Here is a 24,329-nt window from a genome sequence, read left to right as displayed (position 1 = left end):
CCAACCTTGTGTGAATGCTTTGAAAAGCTAATCATTTGCATATCACAGTATCTTCTTCCTGTCGGTTTAATTTCGCGTTGGTAGCACGTCATCTTCGTGGTATAGCAATTTTAATGGCCAGTAGTGTAATACATTGAGCAGAAATCGGATTTACGCAGCACCTTTTTAATCTGTTTGGTAAAGTGTATTGCCCAAAGACAGTTCCTGCCCTTAGATCGGTCCTGAAACGATCGAGATGCCTCAGCTGATGGGCTGCTCGAGGATTACAGCCGCCCACAATCGCTTGTTGTGATAGTTTACTTCTCCAAGTGTGGTGAATCCCGCCTCATCTGTGAATAACGTCCGCATTACGGGTAGCAAGTAAAACGGTCCATATCGCAACTGGTATTGGTTTCCGGACATAGAAGACCTTTTCCGGTTGTGACCAATACCACCGCCTGTAAGAAGATGTAATGCATTCTTTTTAAACAGCCATACACAGGTGTTATTAAACCAGCTTCGTGCCCGCGTACACTGTATGCGCTGAAGAGAATGTTTTGTATTTATTTAATCGACTTTTTGTGTTGTTCACGAACTGTAACATCTACTAAGCTTTCCAGTCTAATTACGGCATATAAGCATGATCCTTTCCGAATGTACTTCTGACCAGAAGGCCAGTCTGGTAGCTGGAGTCAAAAGACTTTGTTAATCATGCGTACCCTCGATGACTGCACGGAACAAAGCTTTACGCCTCGCCTGGGCCTGTGAGCACCGACATTGGTCTGTTGATGACTGGAAACATGTTGCCTGGTCGGATGAGTCTCGTTCCAAATTGCATCGTGTACAGGTATGGAGACAATGTCATGAATCGAAGGACCCTGGATATCAGCGAGGGTCTGTTCAAGCTGGTGGAGCCTCTGCAATGGTGCGTGCGTGTGCAGTTGGAGTGATATGGGAACCCTGATAGTTGCCTGGTCGGATGAGTCTCGTTCCAAATTGCATCGTGTACAGGTATGGAGACAATGTCATGAATCGAAGGACCCTGCATATCAGCGAGGGTCTGTTCAAGCTGGTGGAGCCTCTGCAATGGTGCGGGCGTGTGCAGTTGGAGTGATATGGGAACCCTGATACACGTAGACACAACTCTGTCAGGTGACACGTACGTAAGCATCCTGTCTGATCGCCTGCATCCATTCATATCCATTGACCATACCGACGGACTTGGGCAATTCCGGCAGGACAATGTGATACCACACATGTACAAAATTGTTACCGAGTGGCTCCAGGAACACTCTTCTGAGTTTATACACTTCCGCTAGCGACCAAACTCGCCAGACATGAAAATTATAGAGCACATCTGGGATGCCTTGCAGCGTGCTGTGCAGAAGAGATCTCCGGCCCCTTGTACTCTACAGGATTCATGATGTCAGTTCCTTCCAGCACTACTTCAGACATTAGTCGAGTCCATGCCACGTTCTTTTGCGGCACTGACGCGTGCTCGCGGGGTCCCTACACTATATTAGGCAGGTGTACCAGTTTCTTTGTCTCTTCAGTGTATTTCCACCACTACTTTCATCACATAATAAATACTTCTTTATATGTAACCTGGAGGTGAAATACCAATTATCATTAATTTAGTTTTATAATTCTTTTAATGCAACGAAATATTTTCTTAAAAATTTGCATCCCCTATTGCACTCTCTTATGGTTTGAATTTCCAGAAACACTGAAGCACGTATTTTTTATTTTTGGTTGAGAAGTCAAATACCAATTATCGTAGATGTAGCCTTAAAAATACTTTAATAGTTCTTTAGTAATTATTTATTTTCAAAAAAAGTTTCATCCTATATTTTACCTCCTTAGTGGCTGAATTTCCGAAAATGCTGAAACACTTTTTTTTTTTTTACGGACTGAGAAACCAAATACGAGTTTTCGTAGTTCTACCTTCAAAATTTCCTTAATATCGATCTTCTTTCAAGAAAATCTTTCGTCCCCTATTTCTACCTTCTTAGGAGTGGAATTTCGGACAATCCCTTCTTAAACAGTGCCTACAGTATAAGATCCACAGGTTCTCCAAATTTCAAGTTTCTGTTCTCAGCAGTATCGGCTGGGCGATGGTGAGCCAGTCACACAGTCAATCAGTCAGGACATTGCTTTTTATATATAGGGTTATTCAAACGTAACTGTACATACAGGGTGTTTCTAAATGAATATCGGGGTTTTAACGCTTTATGATATTTATTACATTAAACTTACAGTTGTAAATGATATGTCAGATGAAAGAGCAACTCAAACAGTTTTACCAAGAGCCTTATGAATGTTCACTGGCACAGCAAAGTACGCAATTGGTTGAATATATTGGCTGTAAGGGGCCCAATGGCAGGGCTTGTTTTGCATGGCCTCCATGTTCACCTGATTTAACGCCATGCGGTTTTTTCCTTTGGGGCTTATAACGATATGTTTACGTAATGTGTATACATAAACATACGTTATAAACGTCTCCGTTCGTAGTCGCTAATTATAACAATACGTTTCTTTTGTGCTGCAACATATAGCTATAATCAGCGGTGGAAATATATTTGCTAACCCCGTCCGTGTGCGGGTGCCTCTTGTTGGATCGTCTGATCAGTCGGAAGTTGCATTACAGAGGAGAGTAAATGCCTATTTAAAATATAATGTATACACATTACGTAAACATATCGTTATAGACTTCATCAAGGATCGTGTGTACGTGCCTCAGCTACCAGCAAACCTCCCTGAATGAAGAAACCGGATTGAAGCAGCTGTTGCTACAGTCACTGAAGACACACTTATCAACGTTTGGGAAGAACTCTGGTATAGCCTTGATGTGTGCCGTGTGACAAATAGTGCTCACATTGAACATTTATAAGGTTCTTGGAAAAACTGTTTGAGTTGCTCTTTCATTTCACGTATCATTTATAACTGTAAGTTTTATATAATAAATATTATAAAATGTTAAAACCCCGATATTCGCATAGAAACCCCCTGTACTTCGTGGGTGTTATTATGCATCAAAATAAGAGTAAAATATTAAATAAACTTTTGTGTGAAACTGCTTTATTTACGATTTATGACGCGTAACATCATTCGTGGTAGACATTATCTCAGGGGCCAGTACAGGCTTCTGGCGCATCGTGTTCGCCTGCAAATGGACTGATGTTGCTTTTCAACGGTGCCTCTGCATATTTGAGCCGGCAGTCAAGGGAGTATCCATAAAACTAAGAAACCAAACTCTGCCCAGACAGGCCATGAAGGCCCAGCGGTACTGCCCGCATGCCGTGTCTTCCTCCGCCCACAGGCGTCACTGTATACCGATAGTGAGGGGGAGGGGGGGGAACACAGGGTCATCACACCGCTCTCCCGGCCGTACGCCAGTTTACGAGACCGGAGCCGCTACTTCTCAGTCAAGTTGCTCCTCACAAGGGCTGAGTGCACCCCACTTGCCAACAGTGCTTGGCAGACCGGACGGTCACCCATCCAAGTGCTGGACCAGCCCGATAGCGCTTAATTTAGGTGATCTGACGGGCACCGGTGTTAGCACCACGGCAAGGCCGTAAGCTGAGAGTCGCTCATCCCAATAAGTGGATAGTTCGTGCGGGACCAGTTGCTCGCCTCTCGACTTAAACCTGTGGGGCCGTCCCCAGGAGTTCGTGTTCTGCGTTGCAGTTGAGAATGTAGTGCAAACTTCAGCAAACGAACTGAAAATGGCTGTGCAACTATGCGGAATGAGATGAAACGAGTCTGAGACATTCTGAACAAATCGAGCACGTCACTGTTTTCGTCTATGTGGACATCATTTTGAACCTGTCCTCGAGTAAACCTATAGTAGCCTGCCCGGTTAGCCGTGCGATCTAACGCAAGGCTTTCCGGATTGCGAAGGAGCGCCTGGTCCCCGGCACGAATCCGTCCGGCGGATTTGTGTCCGGTAAGTTGGGCAGACTGCGGATGGTTTTCCATCTGCCTCGGCGAATGCGGGCTGGTTCCCCTTATTCCGCCTCAACTACTCTATGTCGGCAATTGCAGCGCAAACAATTTCTCCACGTACGCAAACACCACCATTACTCTACCACGCAAACATAGCGGTTACACTCGTCTGGTGTGAGACGTTCCCTGGAGCGTCGACCGGGGGCTGAAGTGCACAATAACCCTGAAAGAGTGGTTCGGTGTGGGGCGGTGGAGGGGTGAAGTGGACTGCGATAGTCATCATGCGGTTGTGGACCAATGTCGCTGCGGTGGGGATGCAGCCTCCCGTCGTTTCTAGGTCCCCGGTTAACATATAATACAATATAAACCTACAGTATGTAGTTGTGTTGAGTTCCAGGTCACATCGTCTCATTGCCTTCTGAGAAGAATTAATTTTTTGTTGCACTTGTGATATGTACACTACTGCATAACTGTGGAATAAGCAGTGTCAGGCAAAACGTTATTTAACATTTTACTCTTATTTTGATGCATACATTACACCAACGAAGTGTGTACAGCTGTTTCTGAATCACCCTGTATATGCTCTATAATTCTCCTTAGCAACTTCTAGGACTTGTAGAGGGAACGAGTGGACAACATTCTGGACAATAACCCACGTCTGGAAATGCACCGCTTCCATGCTACAGCCATTGGAAAACATGTTTGCTAGGTAGGTATGCAGCAGGGTGGTTACGTCAGATCGCCCCTGGTGTCATCTGACATCTGTCCTGTATCTCTGACATGGTTCGAGCCTCATTCACGCGTATGTGAATAGTGGAGCTATGTTCGTATGAGGCCATTTTGTCAGTGCAGGTTGCCTCATGCAGGCAACCTGCACTAACAAAATGGCCTTGTACGAACATAGCCGTAATACTTCTGAGTTTTGAGCAATACGGTCGCTTATACGTTTGCAGAATACACCGACATGACCCTCCTGAATGGCGAAGCTCAATGTAAGAGCTGTTTGCCGCCTTTATCAATACTGTACTCCATCGCATATGCTTTTCACCATAGTTAAGCAACGACTTCGCAAAAGGGTTCATTTGCGGTAGTCAGGCTCCAAGGACACCGCCGTACACACCGATTGGAAACAGGAAATATGTGGTAAGTTGTTATGGGACCAAACTGAGGTTATAGTTTTACACAGTACTTAAACGAACTTAATCGAAGGACCAACACACACCGAGGCCTGAGAGAGGACTCTAACCTCTGAGGGGGTGGTGGGGGGAGACCACGCGAACCGTGGCAAGGCGCCTCAGACGACACGGCTACCCCACGCGGCCCGACATTGGAAGAGGCCATCCTGTAAACAAAAGTGTTTGTGAAAACAGATTAAAGTTCCTTTTTGTTTCGTTGCTTATTAATGAGTGGAATTGTAAAACAAGTGATGTACTGAGTCATGCCTAGTAATTTACTCGTATGGTCGCGCTTCCAAATGGTTGTAGCATGGACACAGTGCTTTACCGGACATGGATTCCCATTCGAAATACTACACACACCAAAAAAAGTTTTGCGTCTCCTCGCTTCCAAGAGTTCCAGAACCTGTACAGAAATTTGGAATAAAGATCAACATAAACATCATTTTCGCCCTTTTTATTGCTCATGAAAACCACACATTGCATGTTGTAGCACCATACAGCAAGACCTTCAGAGGTGGTGGTCCAGATTGCTGTACACACCAGTACGTCCATACCCAGTAGCACGTCCTCTTGCACTGATCCATGCCTGTATTCGTCGTGTCATACTATCCACCAGTTCATCAATGCACTGTTGGTCCAGATTGTCCCACTCCTCAAGGGCGATTTGGCATAACTCTCTCAAACTGGTTGGAGTGTCATGTCGTCCATAAACAGCCTTTTTTAGTCTATCCCAAGCTTGTTCGATAGCGTTCATGTCTGGAGAACATGCTGGTCACTCTAGTCGAGTCATATCATTATCCTGAAGGAAGTCATTCGCAAGATGTGCACGATGGCGGTGCGAATTGATGTCCATGATGACAAACGCCTCGCCAGCATGGTGCCGATGTAGTTGCACTATCGGGCGGAGGCTGGAATTAACGTATAGTACAGCCATTACGGCGCCTTCCATGACCACCAGCGGTGTATGTCAGCCCCACATAGTGCCATCCCAAAGCAGCAGGGACCTCCACCTTGCTGCACTCGCTCGTCAGTGTGTCTAAGGCATTAACCCTGACCGGATTGCTTCCAAACACGTCTCTGACGACTGCCAGGTTGAAGACATATGCGACATTCATTGGTTCAAATGGCTCTGAGCTCTATGGGACTTAACTGCTGAGGTCATCAGTCCCCTAGAACTTAAACTACTTAAACCTAACACCACACACATTCATGGCCGAGGCAGGACTCGAACCTGCGACCGTAGCGGTCGCGCGGTTCCAGACTGTAGCGCCCAGAACCGCTCGGCCACCCCGGCCGGCACACTCATTGGAGAAGAGAACAGGTTGCCAATCCTGAGCAGCCCATTTATCCTGTTGGGCCCATCTGTATCGCACTGCACGGTATCGTGGTTGCCAATATGGACATCGCCCTGGACGTCGGGAGTGAAGTTGCACATCATGGAGCCAATTTCGCACAGTGAGATGTAACACGAGGTCCTGAAGCATTATGTAACATGGTGGAGTTGTTGTCAGGATTCCTCCGTGTGATAATCCGTAGGTAGCGGTCATCCACTCCAGTAGTAGCCCTTAAGCGGGCTGAACGAGGCATGTCATCGATAGTTCGTGTCTCTCTGTGTCTCCTCCATGTCAGAACAACATCGCTTTGGTCCGCTCCAAGACGCCTGGACACTTCCTGGCACAATGCCGACCCGATCGAACCGTGGTATTGACCATCTAGGAACGGTTGAACTACAGACAACACGAGCCGTGTACCTCCTTCCTGTTGGAATGACTGGAACTGATCGACTGTCGGACCCCCTCCGTCTATAGGCGCTGCTCATGCATGGTTGTTTACATCTCTGGGAGGGTTTAGTGACATCGCTGAACAGTCAAAAGTACTGTGTGTGTGATACAATAGCCACAGTGAACGTCTGTCTTCAGGAGTTCTGGGAACTGGGGAGATGAAAAACTTTTTTTGATGTGTGTATCTACTCAGTCCCTACAAGTTTTAGAGCACCCTGTATGGCACTGCCAGTTATTTACGGGAAGTGTATGACCTACGCACAGACGTCTTGTGCTTGAACCATAGCAAGGGCTTATCAGATACACGCCACGCAGGATCGCTGCTACATTGCTTTCCAAAAGTGGACCAGCCTGCTGGTTCTTTTTTTTTTTTTTTTTTTTTTTTTTTTTTTTTTTTTTTTTTTTTTTTTGTCATCAGTCTACTGACTGGTTTGATGCGGCCCGCCACGAATTCGTTTCCTGTGCCAACCTCTTCATCTCAGAGTAGCACTTGCAACCTACGTCCTCAATTATTTGCTTGACGTTTTCCAATCTCTGTCTTCCTCTACAGTTTTTGCCCTCTACAGCTTCCTCTAGTACCATGGAAGTCATTCCTTCATGTCTTAGCAGATGTCCTATCATCCTGTCCCTTCTCCTTATCAATGTATTCCACATATTCCTTTCCTCTCCGATTCTGCGTAGAACCTCCTCATTCCTTACCTTATCAGTCCACCTAATTTTCAACATTCGTCTATGGCATCACATCTCAAATGCTTCGATTCTCTTCTGTTTCGGTTTTCCCACACTCCATGTTTCACTACCATACAATGCTGTACTCCAGACGTACATTCTCAGAAATTTCTTCCTCAAATTAAGGCCGGTATTTGATATTAGTAGACTTCTGTTGGCCAGAAATGCCTTTTTTGCCATAGCGAGTCTGCTTTTGATGTCCTCCACGCTCCGTCCGTCATTGGTTATTTTACTGCCTAGGTAGCAGAATTCTTTAACTTCATTGACTTCGTGACCATCAATCCTGATGTTAAGTTTCTCGCTGTTCTCATTTCTACTACTTCTCATTACCTTCGTCTTTCTCCGATTTACTCTCAAACCATACTGTGTACTCATTAGACTGTTAATTCCGTTCAGCAGATCATTTAATTCTTCTTCACTTTCACTCAGGATAGCAATGTCATCAGCGAATCGTATCATTGATATCCTTTCACCTTGTATTTTAATTCCACTCCTGAACCTTTCTTTTATTTCCATCATTGCTTCCTCGATGTACAGATTGAAGAGTAGGGGCGAAAGGCTACAGCCTTGTCTTACACCCTTTTTAATACGAGCACTTCGTTCTTGATCGTCCACTCTAATTATTCCCTCCTGGTTGTTGTACATATTGTATATGACCCGTCTCTCCCTATAGCTTACTCCTACTTTTTTCAGAATCTCGAACAACTTGCACCATTTTATATTATCGAACGCTTTTTCCAGGTCGACAAATCCTATGAACGTGTCTTTATTTTTTTTAGCCTTGCTTTCATTATTAGCCGTAACGTCAGAATTGCCTCTCTCGTGCCTTTACTTTTCCTAAAGCCAAACTGATCGTCACCTAGCGCATTCTCAATTTTCTTTTCCATTCTTCTGTATATTGTTCTTGTAAGCAGCTTCGATGCATGAGCTGTTAAGCTGATTGTGCGATAATTCTCGCACTTGTCAGCTCTTGCCGTCTTCGGAATTGTGTGGATGATGCTTTTCCGAAAGTCAGATGATATGTCGCCAGACTCATATATTCTACACGCCAACGTGAATAGTCGTTTTGTTGCCACTTACCCTAATGATTTTAGAAATTCTGATGGAATGTTATCTATCCCTTCTGCCTTATTTGACCGTAAGTCCTCCAAAGCTCTTTTAAATTCCGATTCTAATACTGGATCCCCAATCTCTTCTAAATCGACTCCTGTTTCTTCTTCTATCACATCAGACAAATCTTCACCCTCATAGAGGCTTTCAATGTATTCTTTCCAACTATCTGCTCTCTCCTCTGCATTTAACAGAGGAATTCCCGTTGCACTCTTAATGTTACCACCGTTGCTTTTAATGTCACCAAAGGTTGTTTTGACTTTCCTGTATGCTGAGTCTGTCCTTCCGACAATCATATCTTTTTCGATGTTTTCACGTTTTTCCTGCAGCCATTTCGTCTTAGCTTCCCTGCACTTCCTATTTATTTCATTCCTCAGCGACTTGTATTTCTGTATTCCTGATTTTTCCCGGAACATGTTTGTACTTCCTCCTTTCATCAATCAACTGAAGTATTTCTTCTGTTACCCATGGTTTCTTCGCAGCTACCTACTTTTTACCTATGTTTTCCTTCCCAACTTCTGTGATGGCCCTGTTTAGAGACGTCCATTCCTCTTCAACTGTGTTGCCTACTGCGTTATTCCTTATTGCTGTGTCTATAGCGTTAGAGAACTTCAAACGTATCTCGTCATTCCTTAGAACTTCTGTGTCCCACTTCTTGGAGTATTGATTCTTCCTGAGTAATGTCTTGAATTTCAGCCTACTCTTCATCACTACTATATTGTGATCTGAGTCTATGTCTGCTCCTGGGTACGCCTTACAATCCAGTATCTGATTTCGGAATCTCTGTCTGACCATGATGTAATCTAATTGAAATGTTTCGGGCCAGTGGTGTACGTCTGGAGATATTATCTTGTAGAGGAACAGGCCGTTCAGTTGGGCTGCCTGTGTGCTTTCACTGCCGGTGGCGCCCAGAGCAGTCAGTCCCCACGACCCGTGTGGTGAAGCGCAGCAGCAAAGCTTCCCTCAGGACCTCAAGATGGACTTGTTTCCAGACGTGAGCTTATAAGACTCTTTTGTAATACTGATGAGGGCTGTCTGCTGGAAAAGCATGAGATACTTATTTTTAAAGATTGTCTATATCTTAGTGGGTTTTTTTTCGGTTGACGGGCTGTTCGCGTAATGACCATGTAGGGTCAGAGACTTTTTAGCGAAATACCAGGCTAGTCAATAGAGCGACAGTGGGAATTCCAACCTGGAATATTTTGGAGGGAATTTGCGGTTATGGCATTTACCTTAAAAATGAGGAAAACTTCCTGAAAACCTAGGCCACAACTGGGGGCCTGGTACTATTTTTAAATTTCAATTTGAGACAATATGTCCCACTCAGAAAATTACGAGTGTAACTCAATTATTATCCGCAATCTAGTTATATTTTTGTTTATCTTGGTAGTACTGTCGTTTTACGTTCATGGCGCATGCTTTGTTTATTTGTTGTTATATCTTTGCAAATTTCAAGCTGCTAAGTTAGTTTCGTTATCGCTGTCGTGTTGTTAATGATGGCTGCTCTGCTGTCTATTTGCACCAAAGAAGAGCAACGTTCCGTGATCCGTATTTTTTTGGTCGGAAGGCGTATCAGGGGCCGATATTGGTTCAAAATGGTTCAAATGGCTCTGAGCACTATGGGACTTAACATCTGAGGTCATCAGTCCCCTAGAATGTAGAACTACTTAAACCTAAAATTCGCCGTGCAGGAAATAGTTAAAGACCCAACCGCCCGCAGGAAAACTAATGCTTACGGTTTTTTGGGACCCACAACGTCCAGTACTGGAACATTATGGGGAAAGGGGCACAACAATAAACGGGGTACGTTACAGTGAGGTGCTTACTGCCAGGCTAAAGCCTGCAGTTCGAAGCAAACGCCGAGGATTGCTGTCAAAAGGTGTTGTGTTGTTGGATTACAATGCCCGTCCGCCTACTGCTGCCCACGCAGCTGAAACGCTCCAGAAACTCAAATTTGAAGTACTGGATCATCCTCCCGATCTTGCCCCTTCTGACTATCACTTGTTTGGTCCACTCAAACAGGCATTAAGGGGCCGTCGATTTGCCTCGGACGAAGCAGTGAAAGAAGCGGTGCATTCCTGGCTCGCAGCTCAACCGAGAACCTTTTTTATGAGAGCATCAGGAAGCTTGTACAACGATGGAGCAAGTGCGTTGAAACGCAAGGAAACTATGTCGGGGCCGGCCGATGTGGCCGAACGGTTCTAAGCGCTACAGTCTGGAACCGCGCGACAGCTACGTTCGCAGGTTCGAATCCTGCCTCGGGCATGGATGTATGTGGTGTCCTTAGGTTAGTTAGGTTTAAGTAGTTCTAAGTATAGATTTAAGTGTCAGGAAGTCCTTTCTGAAAGTATTTGTATGGAGTGTAGCCATGTATGGAAGTGAAACATGGACAATAAATAGTTTGGACAAGAAGAGAATAGAAGCTTTCGAAATGTGGTGCTACAGAAGAATGTTGAAGATTAGGTGGGTAGATCACATAACTAATGAGGAGGTATTGAATAGGATTGGGGAGAAGAGAAGTTTGTGGCACAACTTGACTAGAAGAAGGGATCGGTTGGTAGGGCATGTCCTGAGGCATCAAGGGATCACAAATTTAGCAATGGAGGGCAGCGTGGAGGGTAAAAATCGTAGAGGGAGACCAAGAGATGAATACACTAAGCAGATTCAGAAGGATGTAGGTTGACGTAGGTACTGGGAGATGAAGGAGCTTGCACAGGATAGATTAGCATGGAGAGCTGCATCAAACCAGTCTCTGGACTGAAGACGACAACAACAACAACAACAACAACAACAACAACAAGTTGTAGGGGACTGATGACCTGAGAAGTCCCATAGTGCTCAGAGCCATTTGAACCCTTAGAAGACTATGTCGAAAAATGATGTTGCTCTAAGTTTCCTATTTGATTACAATAAAATTTTATTACTGCTTTGCGGATAATAATTGAGTTACCCGCGTAAAAGCCCAGTGAATGTGATAATGTACGAGGGTAGCCCCAAAAGTAAGGTTTCCTATTTTTTATAAGTACATAGACCTGTTTATTTCTACAATGGTTTACATCAGTTTACAGCTTGAACATTTAGCTATTTTTCGACATAATCACCATTTCTCTCGATGCATTTTTGTAAGCGCTGTGGCAGTTTTTGTATGCCCATGTCATACCAGCTCGCAGCCGTGCTGTTCAGAAAGTTATGAACCTCTTCTTTCACCTCGGCGTCGGAGCTGAATCGCTGGGACCACAATTAACGCTGGCAAGTACTGGGAGACTCTGATAAACTCAAATGGACAATTCAGAACCGGAGAAGAGGAATGTTCAGCAAGGGCGTACACATTCTCCATGAAAACGCTCGCCCACACATCGCTCGGCAAACCGTTGCTCTTCTGCAACAGTTTCAGTGGAACATAATGACTCATCCACCCACTTGGCGCCCAGTGACTATCACCTGTTCCCTAGGTTAAAAGAATATTTGGCCGGAAAGCGATTCAGCTGTGACGACGAGAAGAATAGGTTCATAACATCCTGAACAGCATGGCGGCGAGCTGGTATGACATGGGCATACAAAAACTGCCACAGCGTCTACAAAAATGCATCGACGGAAATGGTGATGATGTCGAAAAATAGCTAAATGTTCAAGCTGTAAACTGACCCAAACCATTGCAGAAATAAAGAGGTCTATGTCCTTATAAAAAAATAGGAAACGTTACTTTTGGGATTACCCTCACGAGGAAATGCCAGATGCTGTTAAGGATGCATTCTGCGCTACATCTACTTCCACACATAATGTTGTGTGGCGGGGTGCTACTGACTGAGCCCTCCCACTCTGGGAAGTATAATTGTCGTCTCTGTATTGGCTGTTGATATGGCGCGCGCCACTATCCTGTGATGTTGTTTAGAGCGCACATTATAATCAATTATAGTTCGCTGTCCTGGTGCGGGTGGCGCGCCGGTGGTGATTTACTGTGACGTCGTTGGCGTGTGTTTGCGGTGGCCGGCGGAAGGCGAGAGAGTAGTTGGGATACTGCACGGAACGTGAAGTTCGCTCTGCCTGACCTGCTGGTACTAACGTTGTTGTGCCTCGCAATATGAGCAGAGTGGTCTGGGGAGGAGGCGACTCGCCGCTGTGCTGGCCATGCGGTGGTGATTAATTGGAGTCGGCGTACTTGGTCTTCCTGCCTGTCTGTTGTGGAGGTCCGGTGGGGTCCTGTGATACTCTGGCCCAGAGACAACTAGTTGCTGAATTCTGGAGTCGTCTGCCAGGTTAGGGTGTGGGCTCGGTTGGCTCTTCAGATTTTCCCCATGGAAGCTCCAGCAGCGGTTTCTGAACTTTTCTTATGTGGGACGGTGTTGTTGGAAACTTTTACTGTGTGTGTGGCTCGTTACTATACTTGTTGGTGCTAATTTATTTGCTCAACTGATCTTTTGGTAATCCCTCTGAGAGCGTCCTTGCCCACCCGGTCTGCTCAGCGTTACCTTTGGTGGTGCCTGTTTGTTCCTTTTTGATGGAATTCTCGTAGGTGGTTCCTGTTACCTGCCCGGAGTTGCGTTCATGTATGGTATATTTGGCATTTGATGTGTCAGCTGAACTCTGCCTAAGAAAGGTGGTTTTCTACAGGCTTGTTTCTGACTCCTTTCGATTTTTGACCAGTGGCAGTTTGTAACTTGCAATTTTGCACTGGTAGTGTGGATATATGCCCACGTTTCTTCCGTTCTTGAAAGAATCCGCGTGGCACCAAATTAGTCGTAGCACAATGGGTACATCAATGTCAAATATTTTGGCTTTAATTGTAGCTTGTATCTTGCCCTCTGTCACGTTTTCCTGTGTATCCTCATTACCTTGATATAGATCATCTTTCACATCACTACCTTGACAGTATCTAATAAAGCAAGTGTCGATGAAGCTTGTGGCCCCACTCTCCTCACAGGTCACAGAACGGGGGGCTACTGTGACCGGTTCAAAGTTTCCGGCATCGTGTTGTCATTGGTCTCTGGGTTAGGCATACTATATAGGCTGTTGGTGTTTGATTACACCAATCAGCATCCTGTGAGGCTCTCGGCTGAAATTCTCTTTGCCTGTGTGTGTTATTCAGCATATGTGCATTACTCTGCTGGTCAGCTTCTGCTGTCTGTGGATTTTTCGGCTGTCTGGTGTTGTTTTGTGTTTGCCATAAGACTGGCTGATTACTGCCGGTAGCTTGTGGCTGTATATGTTGCACAAGCTGGTCATGCGCTACTCACCCATTGTAGTTGTTTGTGTTAAATTTTTGCTCATTTCTTTTATATCTGCCCCTTTCTCCATTGCACTTGTTAATAATATTACCATTACCATTGTTATCAATATTACCATTACCATGTGTTTCTGTGGGATAAGGTTGCCATCTGAGTTGTACTATGAATCCATTGTTCACTTGTTGGTCCATAAATCTCTGTGGAACTATCTGCGTATGAACAGGCTTGGGTTGTTTTGGTCTCTCTCCATATATCAAACCTATTGAGTCCATACAGATAGAAAGTATTTGGTGTCGCATTCCAGAATGGTAATGAGTTTTTCCCTAATGTGGGCGCTACTCACCCATTGTAGTTGTTTGTGTTAAATTTTTGCCCATTTCTTTTATATCTGCCCCTTTCTCCATTGCCCTTGTTATTAACATTACCATTACCATTGTTATCAACAAAGCTGAAATACTAAACACCTTTTTCCAAAGATGTTTCACAGAGGAAGACCGCACTGCAGTTCCTTCTCTAAATCCTCGCACAAACGAAAAAATGGCTGACATCGAAATAAGTTTCCAAGGAATTGAAAAGCAACTGGAATCACTCAACAGAGGAAAGTCCACTGGACCTGACGGGATACCAATGCGATTCTACACAGAGTACTCGAAAGAACTTGCCCCCCTTCTAACAGCCGTGTACCGCAAGTCTCTAGAGGAACCGAAGGTTCCAAATGATTGGAAAAGAGCACAGGTAGTCCCAGTCTTCAAGAAGGGTCGTCGAGCAGATGCGCAAAACTATAGACCTATATCTCTGACGTCGATCTGTTGTAGAATTTTAGAACATGTTTTTTGACCGAGTATCATGTCGTTTTTGGAAACCCAGAATCTACTCTGTACGAATCAACATGGATTCCGGAAACAGCGATCGTGTGAGACCCAGCTCGCTTTATTTGTTCATGACACCCAGAAAATATTAGATACAGGCTCCCAGGAAGATGCTATTTTTCTTGACTTCCGGAAGGCGTTCGATACAGTTCCGCACTGTCGCCTGATAAACAAATTAAGAGCCTACGGAATATCTGACCAGCTGTGTGGCTGGATTGAACAGTTTGCTACGGAACACAGCATGTTGTTATCAATGGAGAGACGTCTACAGACGTTGAAGTAACCTCTGGCGTGCCACAGTGGAGTGTTATGGGACCATTGCTTTTCACAATACATATAAATGACCTAGTAGATAGTGTCAGAAGTTCCATGCGCCTTTTCGCGGATGATGCTGTAGTATACAGAAAAGTTGCAGCATTAGAAAATTGTAGCGAAATGCAGGAAGATCTGCAGCGGATAGGCACTTGGTGCAGGGAGTGGCAACTGACCCTTAACATACACTCCTGGAAATTGAAATAAGAACACCGTGAATTCATTGTCCCAGGAAGGGGTAACTTTATTGACACATTCCTGGGGTCAGATACATCACATGATCACACTGACAGAACCACAGGTACATAGACACAGGCAACAGAGCATGCACAATGTCGGCACTAGTACAGTGTATATCCACCTTTCGCACCAATGCAGGCTGCTATTCTCCCATGGAGACGATCGTAGAGATGCTGGATGTAGTCCTGTGGAACGGCTTGCCATGCCATTTCCACCTGGCGCCTCAGTTGGACCAGCGTTCGTGCTGGACATGCAGACCGCGTGAGACGACGCTTCATCCAGTCCCAAACATGCTCAATGGGGGACAGATCCGGAGATCTTGCTGGCCAGGGTAGTTGACTTACACCTTCTAGAGCACGTTGGGTGGCACGGGATACATGCGGATGTGCATTGTCCTGTTGGAACAGCAAGTTCCCTTGCCGGTCTAGGAATGGTAGAACGATGGGTTCGATGACGGTTTGGATGTACCGTGCACTATTCAGTGTCCCCTCGACGATCACCAGAGGTGTACGGCCAGTGTAGGAGATCGCTCCCCACACCATGATGCTGGGTGTTGGCCCTGTGTGCCTCGGTCGTATGCAGTCCTGATTATGGCGCTCACCTGCACGGCGCCAAACACGCCTACGACCATCATTAGCACCAAGGCAGAAGCGACTCTCATCGCTGAAGACGACACGTCTCCATTCGTCCCTTCATTCACGCCTGTCGCGACACCACTGGAGGCGGGCTGCACGATGTTGGGGCGTGAGCGGAAGACGGCCTAACGGTGTGCGGGACCGTAGCCCAGCTTCATGGAGACGGTTGCGAATGGTCCTCGCCGATACCCCAGGAGCAACAGTGTCCCTAATTTGCTGGGAAGTGGCGGTGCGGTCCCCTACGGCACTGCGTAGGATCCTACGGTCTTGGCGTGCATCCGTGCGTTGCTGCGGTCCGGTCCCAGGTCGACGGGCACGTGCACCTTCCGCCGACCACTGGTAGCGACAACATCGATGTACTGTGGAGACCTCACGCCCCACGTGTTGATCAATTCGGCGGTACGTCCACCCGGCCTCCCGCATGCCCACTATACGCCCTCGCTCAAAGTCCGTCAACTGCACATACGGTTCACGTCCACGCTGTCGCGGCGTGCTACCAGTGTTAAAGACTGCGATGGATCTCCGTATGCCACGGCAAACTGGCTGACACTGACGGCGGCGGTGCACAAATGCTGCGCAGCTAGCGCCATTCGACGGCCAACACCGCGGTTCCTGGTGTGTCCGCTGTGCCGTGCGTGTGATCATTGCTTGTACAGCCCTCTCGCAGTGTCCGGAGCAAGTATGGTGGGTCTGACACACCGGTGTCAATGTGTTCTTTTTTCCATTTCCAGTAGTGTAGACAAACGTAATGCATTGCGAATACATAGAAAGAAGGATCCTTCATTGTATGATTATATGATAGCGGGACAAACACTGGTAGCAATTACTTCTGTAAAATATCTGGGAGTATGCGTGCGGAACGATTTGAAGTGGAATGATCATATAAAATTAATTGTTGGTTGTTGGTACCAGGTTGAGATTCATTGGGAGATTCATTGGAGCTGGGTTGAATACTTCATGCCCAAGCCTCTCCTGCGTGGCCTCAGACCAATATTTATCAAGAGAAGCTGTCTCAAACTGTTCATAGTAGTGGCAACCTACATTCCACCATATCCGTAGTGTATCTGACAACAAATCTAATTTTCTGGGATTCGGTCCAGGTATGAAGTAAAACATTTCGAAATGCTCTGATAGAGACCACGGGGTGTGTTCTATTCCCTTCAGAGGTAAATACTGGAAATTCGATGCCTAAGTAACCCCTGATCTGCTGCTTGGTATATGTGGTCTTCTGGGACCTGAACAACACGATCTCGTCAATTTGGTTTTGTAACAGCATTTAGTGGTATGTTCTGTATTTTTTTATCTCACTGTGTTATTATTAACTTGGTGGAATAGTCGCGTTTGGTGTCGTTAAGGCACTTCTAAGATGTGGTTTGACTATTCATGTGCGCTTGGCTTTTATTGTTTTGTTTTAAGAAGTGAGAATTGTTTATTAAGATTTGTGTGTGTTGGCTTCCGGCACTTGTTAAGAGCGCCCGAGTTAACGGCGCCGTGGTTATCATGTGGTGTCGGGATGTTACAGTGTTATTTGATTTTTGAATTTCATCTTGTGTTGATACTATCTGTCGTGTGTTACAGAACACAATCAAGGTGCGTAGGTGATGGGCAGTTGTGGGAGGCATGTCGGGTACCTCTCAGGGGTTTATTTCGGGGACCGTTTCTAGTGGGAAGGCTCCGAAGTGCTGACAACTCGCTTGTCTGTGATTGCGTTCGGAGTTGCCCTTGCCCTTTGGTTGTATCAAATTATTATTTGTTATATTTACTGGTTGTGTGTTGCGCTTCTTTCATTTTTTGGTGCCAAGTGCCATTATCTTTCTAACAGTTTTTTTATATAAATGATTTTAAATTGTGATGCCAAGTTAACTTATTATTGGATTTTTGTGTTTTGGGTAAACTCTGAAAGCACTTTTGTGAAAGGTTGTTTGATTTTATAGTGGCATGCCGCCGTTATTGTTTTCAAAGCTCACTCTTTTAACCATTTGTTAAGTTCTGTAAGCTATATGAATTTGTTGTTATTTAAAAGAGTTTAGTGTTGGCTATTTAATAAATTGTGTACAGAATCTGCTGTTTGGATATTATTGGGTGGAACTCCTTGGATAGTTGTCCTATAAGAAAACACATTTCACCTGTAATTTCTTTAATTTTCTCCTGGTGGTCATTAAGCGAGATGTATGTGGCGGGAAGTAATATTTTGTCCGACTCCCTGGAAAGTGTCTCGGGGAGGGGGGGGGGGGGGGGGAGCCGTCAGTGTGCTTATGCAGAGTGAAGTCAATATCCGGCCAGACTTGTTGGGTGTACTCACGTCGATTGGTCACGGTGCACGGCGACTGACGTTTTACATTTCTTGTCGGTTGATTTAGAGATTGAAAGTTTACAGGGACCTCAGTGTAACGACATGCTGGTGTTGTGTTGTTTTGTACGGCAGGCCGCGTGCTGGGTGGACACGTGCGTGCAGTCTTCACGCTGATCACATTCATCTTCGTGGCGTGCGTCACGTACACCGTGACCAGCTTCCGGGAGATACCGCTGGACGTGCTGGAGGCAGACGAAGCTCGACAGCAGCTGCACAGCCAACAGGTGAGTCCAGCTGCTGGGCACTCCAGCGGCTAGCTGCATCTCCACTGGACGTGACTGCCGGAAACGTGCCGTTGTAGCAGCCAGACATTTCACGAGGCAGTTGCAGGTGGGCATGTGCACCTCACAGGCACGTGGCATGAATGTTCAGCAGGCCGCGGTGGCCGAGCGGTTCTGGGCGCTTCAGTCCGGAACCGCGCTGCTGCTACGGTCGCAGGTTCGAATCCTGCCTCGGGTATGGATGTGTGTGACGTCGATAGGTTAGTTAGGTTTAAGTAGTTCTAAGTCTAGGGGACTGATGACCTCAAATGTTAATTCTCATAGTGCTTTTTTTAATCCGTTTCATTATACAATCTGCTAGTTAAGTCTCACTTGCTCAACAGCTGATAAAATAGTGTGGTTAAAGAATACGAAACAACTTTAAGACACTAACTCAACATTTCTCTTCCGCAGTTTAAGGGCTTTATAACATGTAAGAGAAATGAAAATTAACTTTTTTCTTTCAATTATATCAAGCAAGTATACAATCACTCAAAGTTATTTTTATTAAACTTTGATTTTTATTCTATTCACAATGAGAGTAAATTTTTATAGAACTGATGTTGCAAATGCACATCAAAATGTTCATGAAGACTGCTGCCGTTGCTTGCAGGATTCAGGGGTACAGCTACTCTTCACGGCAAAATAACTCAGCCTTCAGATTCTTCAATTCTCCTTGTCCTTATTTTCTTTGGACTTTTCTTCCTGTTTTCCGTCACCTGCTGATCCATCTGCGTCCTTCCCCTTGGATTTATCTAATATTACTGCAACCTCTTCCTTACTTGCCTCGTCGAAGTTCTCAACAAGTTGAGGAACTGCTTGCCACACTCTATACCAGGCGCTTTAATTGAGTCAAACCTTCAGTGCCCAATTGACTTAGAATACCCGGTAACATTTCTGTAATTTGCTTGGTTTCTCCAAGGCCAGTGTGGCGGCGCTAGGTCTGTAATCATTGATAGTGGCGACACGCGGGTCCGACGTATACTACCGGACCGCGGCCGATTTAAAGGCTACCACCTAGCAAGTGTGGTGTCTGGCGGTGACACCACAATTCCCTGTCCTGATATGCAACAGGGTAGGCATGATGACGTGTACAATGTCAATCGATCCCCAGCTGTCACTTATTGTCCACTTTGCTGTGTGACCGAGTCAATACCTGTACATCACCGATAGAGGAAACATGGTGCAGTACACGTTTGCGGAGTACACAGACATGCTCCTTGAGTGTGGCGAAGCTGGAGGTAACGGAAGAGCTGCTAGTCGGCTGTATCACGAACGTTTTCCACACCGTCGCACTCCATCGCACAAACTGTTTCCCCAAGTTACACGACGGCTACGAGAAACGGGTACCTTCACCGTGAGGAGGCAGGACTGTGGTACTCCACGGCTACAGAGCACTTCCGAATTTGAAGGCGGTGTACTGCATCGCACTGAAGATAGCCCGTTAACGAGTTCACGAACAATTGCGCGTGTAATAGCTGTTACTCACAGTACCGTCTTGGATGTCCTGCATGAGCAACAGTTACATCCAGAGTGGCCGAGCGGTTCTAGGCGCTACAGTCCGGAATCACGCTGCTGCTATGGTCGCAGGTTCGAATCCTGCCTCGGGCATGGATGTGTGTGATGTCCTTACGTTAGTTAGGTTTAAGTATTTCTAAGTTCTGGGGGACTGATGACCTCAGAAGTTAAGTCCCATAGTGCTCAGAGCCATTTGAACCATTTTTGAAGTTACATCCGTACCACTTACAAAGGGTACACGCTATGGGTCCAGCAGACTTTCTACAACGCGTCGCCTTCTGCACACAGTTCCTGCACCGTTGCTTCGACGCGCCCGTGTTTCCGCGTCGAGTTCTCTTCACATGTGAATGTAGGTTCACAAGGGATTGTGTTCTGAATGCTCGAAGTAGCCGTGTCTGGGCGGACGAAAACCCTCATGCCACTTATGTTCAGGGATTTCAAGACAGGTTTGGAATTAACGTGTGGGCAGGTTTTCTGGACGGTCATGTGATTGGACCATACTTCCTTCTATCCAAGCTCACGAGTCCCACATACTTAGTCTTCCTACGACACGTAACGGACCCGTTCTTGGAAGCTGTGCCATTGAATGCCCATCAGGAAATGTGGTTTCAGCATGATGGAGCACCACCTCACTTTTCACAGGCGGTCTAGAGACATCTCAACAAACGGTATGGTGAAAGATGGATAGGCCGTGGTGGTCCAACCGCGTGGCCGCCACGATCGTCGGATTTAACCCCCTATGGACTACTACTTGTGGGGTCGTATGAAGAGCCTAATTTATGAGACACCTGTAGCGTTCTCGTTGCTTTTGCCACACCTATAGGTCCAGGTCACTTCCAAATTGAGAGCCCTGAATCGTACTCTCTACGATGGTGGAACTTTATTACGTTCTGTCTCTTTGTCCCTTCCAATACAGTAATGGCCGTTTTCCTCAAGTACCTCCTCGCCATCTTCACTGTGGTCTTCCTCTGTTTCCGAAACTTCCGGTTGGATTTCAACTACCCCACCACAATCCGTGTACACTTCGTCTTCAAAATACTCTTGAAATTCATTATTATGCTCTTCGAATAGCACCTTTTGGATTTCTGCAACATTATTATACATCTTACTGCAGCCTACCATCATGAAGAATATCCCACCTAAAATCATAAAATTCCTATAAAAAACGCAATCAGGCGCAGTTCAAATGGCTCTGAGCACTATGGGACTCAACTGCTGTGGTCATTAGTCCCCTAGAACTTAGAACTACTTAAACCTAACTAAGGACATCACACACATCCATGTCCGAGGCAGGATTCGAACCTGCGACCGTAGCAGTCGCACGGTTCCGGACTGCGCGCCTAGAGCCGCGAGACCACCGCGGCCGGCTCAGGCGCAGTGTATCAATTTGATAATTGATATTCAGACAACTGTAACAGACGACTAAATGCTCCAAGAATATAAGTGCATTTTACATTCTAAATTAGCTTTCTACTACGTCTTAAGCTATGTGGGTAATCAAAGAAATTACCTGTTGAAATATAATGGGAATGGACGCGGTGTATCAAACTGAGTAATCAGCAAATACACTCCTGGAAATTGAAATAAGAACACCGTGAATTCATTGTCCCAGGAAGGGGAAACTTTATTGACACATTCCTGGGGTCAGATACATCACATGATCACACTGACAGAACCACAGGCACATAGGCACAGGCAACAGAGCATGCACAATCTCGGCACTAGTACAGTGTATATCCACCTTTCGCAGTAATGCAGGCTGCTATTCTCCCATGGAGACGATCGTAGAGATGCTGAATGTAGTCCTGTGGAACGGCTTGCCATGCCATTTCCACCTGGCGCCTCAGTTGGACCAGCGTTCGTGCTGGACATGCAGACCGCGTGAGACGACGCTTCACCCAGTCCCAAACATGCTCAATGGGGGACAGATCCGGAGATCTAGCTGGCCAGGGTAGTTGACTTACACCTTCTAGAGCACGTTGGGTGGCACGGGATACATGCGGACGTGCATTGACCTATTGGAACAGCAAGTTCCCTTGCCGGTCTAGGAATGGTAGAACGATGGGTTCGATGACGGTTTGGATGTACCGTGCACTATTCAGTGTCCCCTCGACGATCACCAGAGGTGTATGGCCAGCGTAGGAGATCGCTCCCCACACCATGATGCCGGGTGTTGGCCCTGTGTGCCTCGGTCGTATGCAGTCCTGATTGTGGCGCTCACCTGCACGGCGCCAAACACGCATACGACCATCATTGGCACCAAGGCAGAAGCGACTCTCATCGCTGAAGACGACACGTCTCCATTCGTCCCTCCATTCACGCCTGTTGCGACACCACTGGAGGCGGGCTGCACGATGTTGGGGCGTGAGCGGAAGACGGCCTAACGGTGTGCGGGACCGTAGCCCAGCTTCATGGAGACGGTTGCGAATGGTCCTCGCCGATACCCCAGGAGCAACAGTGTCCCTAATTTGCTGGGAAGTGGCGGTGCGGTCCCCTACGGCACTGCGTAGTATCCTACGGTCTTGGCGTGCATCCGTGCGTCGCTGCGGTCCGGTCCCATGTCGACGGGCACGTGCACCTTCCGCCGACCACTGGGGACAACATCGATGTACTGTGGAGACCTCAGGCCCCACGTGTTGAGCAATTCGGCGGTACGTCCACCCGGCCTCCCGCATGCCCACTATACGCCCTCGCTCAAAGTCCGTCAACTGCACATACGGTTCACGTCCACGCTGTCGCGGCATGCTACCAGTGTTAAAGACTGCGATGGAGCTCCGTATTCCACGGCAAACTGGCTGCCACTGACGGCGGCGGTGCACAAATGCTGCGCAGCTAGCGCCATTCGACGGCCAACACCGCGGTTCCTGGTGTGTCCGCTGTGCCGTGCGTGTGATCATTGCTTGCACAGCCCTCTCGCAGTGTCCGGAGCAAGTATGGTGGGTCTGACACACTGGTGTCAATGTGTTCTTTTTCCATTTCCAGGAGTGTATGTCGACAATTGAGCAGTCGCCTTGATACTGAAGCACACAACAATGGAAGCTATTAGCGATAAGGCGCCAGTGCTGCCAATTCCTGAAAAATAATGAGCAGCAAATATCGACGTGTAGCAATTCGAACAGCCGCGCCCGACAGAATCCACAGCAGAGCGCTCAGAACTGCTGAACGCTCATCAGCTGTGGGGCCTGTACTCGGCCGCTACCGTCGGTGACCTTCTGCTACTGCAGTGGGTTCCACGAGTGTGTCGGTAGCGTTGTACCGCTTTGCCGCCTTATACCGCATTCCGTAATTGTGTGTTGTCGCGTGTTGCAGAACCAGCAGGGAAAGCCCGACAGCGCTGAGTACATAAAGATATCCACGGAGGGGTCGGTGAATGGCTACGGTTACGGCAGCGTGTCGCCGGACTATGCTAACCAGGTGAGTTTTCTTTATTCTCTTTTATATTTTCGAGGACTACTGTATGCAGCCACGTGGTTTACTTACATAGAAAAGAAAGAAAACCATACTTTTCTAACATGTATAGGAATTGAATATACGTCTTCTCTCCTGTCTCGGTCCATCACCACCTCCCCCTTTCCTTGATCATCTCCTTCTCTTTCCACCTCTATCTGTTAATCATCTCCTCCACCTCTCACTGTCCATGTTCTCCTCCTCTCTCTCTCCACCTTCTCCTCCCCTCTCTCTGTCTTCTCCTCCCCTCTCTGTATCTTCTCCTCCCCTCTCTCTGTGTCTTCTCCTCCTCTCTCTCTCTCTCTCTCTCTCTCTCTCTCTCTCTCTCTCTCTCTCTCTCTCTCTCTCTCTCTCTCTCTCCCCATGTTCTCCTCCCCCTCTATCCACTCCTCCCCTCTCACTTTATATTCTCCCCCTCTTCTCTCTGTATCTTCTCCTTCCTGTTTCTCTTCACCTTCCACTCCCCTCTCTGTCCAATTTCTCCTCCCCTATCCACCTTTTCTTCTCCTCTCGGTATATCTTCTCCTCCCACCTCTCTCCATATTCTCCTTCACTCTGTTTCCATTTCTCCTCCACTATCTTCTCCTACTCCTTTCTCTGTATCTTCTGCTTCCCCCATCTCTCTCTCCATCTTCTTCTTCCCTCTCTATCTTCTCCTTCCTCCTCTCTCCCCATCTTTTCCTCCCCTCTCTGTATATCTTCTCCTCCCCTCTCTCTGTATCTTCTCCCCTCCATCTCCCCCTCACCT

The 24,329-nt window shown here is 46.7% G+C and overlaps 1 protein-coding gene across 1 annotated transcript in view; it reads left to right on the top strand.

Moving 5' to 3' along the window:
- The window catches only part of LOC126293211 (proton-associated sugar transporter A-like), a 476,357-nt gene that overhangs the window by 396,948 nt on the left and 55,080 nt on the right, over nt 1-24,329 (top strand). Inside the window, exons 6-7 of the mRNA XM_049986334.1 lie at nt 18,429-18,580; nt 23,444-23,548. Of these exons, the coding sequence (XP_049842291.1) occupies nt 18,429-18,580; nt 23,444-23,548 (257 nt within the window). The remainder of the gene's footprint in view (nt 1-18,428; nt 18,581-23,443; nt 23,549-24,329) is intronic.

Source organism: Schistocerca gregaria, chromosome 10 (assembly GCF_023897955.1).
Source record: "Schistocerca gregaria isolate iqSchGreg1 chromosome 10, iqSchGreg1.2, whole genome shotgun sequence".
In the NCBI taxonomy this organism is placed as follows: domain Eukaryota; kingdom Metazoa; phylum Arthropoda; class Insecta; order Orthoptera; family Acrididae; genus Schistocerca; species Schistocerca gregaria.
This window is presented reverse-complemented; position numbering and strand designations above follow the sequence as displayed.